Here is a 975-nt window from a genome sequence, read left to right on the forward strand (position 1 = left end):
TCATTTAGAAGTACTGAAGTCCCATTCACTTTGGCGGCACGACTAGCACTGCCACGTTAACATGAACGCGTTCTTAGTATGGGCCTACTCGCACAGGAGCACTCAGCCTCTGACCCACGGGCCAAATGCAGCCCATGGAGCTGCGACATCTGGCCTGCCGGCTCCCCGTGGGTCAGGACATTTGGCAACGGGGGAGCAGCGGCTACTAATACTGCCACCCGCCCCTGCTGCCAAATGTCCATGCTCCCTGCATCCGCACAGCCAAATGGGGCTGGACCAGGCTGCCTTCTCCCACACGGCTGAATCCCGGCTGAATCAGGGCCAGGCTGCCTCTGCATGGCCAGAGGGGGCTGCACCGGTCCTGGGCACGGCACGGGGGCCACGAGCCGGATCTGGCCTGCTGGGGAGTGGGAATAAGATCACCAGAACATAAGAACTGCCATTTACTGGGTCAGACGAACGGTCCATCCTCTGGACCATAGGTCCCAGTCTCCTGTATCACAGTGTGGCCGATGGCGGAGACTGAAAGGCCAAGTGAACCGAGTCTGCCTGGAGTTGTGCACCACGACACTAACAGCTGAACGCACATTGTATTATCAGTACAAACAGCATGAGTAATAACATTGTCTTGAAGCCCTTTAAGACCCAGCTTCCTCGGTAAAACGAGGAGGACGGGCCCGACCTGGGGCTCAGGAGCCACGCCTGGCATAGACCGCACCGCTCGCCCCAACCCTGCAACGACTGCAGACAGGCCGCAGGTGCAGAAGGCAGCGCCGGCGCCGGCAATGACCGGGCCATGAACCGGTGACCGGCAGCGCCGGTGCATCCGGCAAGAGCAGCGCAGCGGCCCCGGGTGCGCGGCGCGGAGCAGGGGGCGGCGACGTCAAGGACTCCGCGGAGCGTGACAACCCCGGAGCGGGTCCGTGCCCGGCGCCGCTCTCGGAGCTGCCGCGGCCCCCGGCAGCACGTGGCGGC

At 63.2% G+C, this 975-nt stretch overlaps 1 protein-coding gene across 1 annotated transcript in view; it reads left to right on the forward strand.

Annotated features, from left to right (window-relative positions):
• The first annotated feature begins 610 nt into the window (after positions 1 to 610).
• LRP8 (LDL receptor related protein 8) overlaps positions 611 to 975 on the forward strand; it is a 354,423-nt gene continuing 354,058 nt past the window's right edge. Inside the window, exon 1 of the mRNA XM_019528301.1 lies at positions 611 to 614. Coding sequence (XP_019383846.1) covers positions 611 to 614 — 4 coding nt within the window. The remainder of the gene's footprint in view (positions 615 to 975) is intronic.

This window comes from Gavialis gangeticus, unplaced genomic scaffold (assembly GCF_001723915.1).
Source record: "Gavialis gangeticus isolate Ggan-Ray unplaced genomic scaffold, GavGan_comp1, whole genome shotgun sequence".
Taxonomy (NCBI): domain Eukaryota; kingdom Metazoa; phylum Chordata; order Crocodylia; family Gavialidae; genus Gavialis; species Gavialis gangeticus.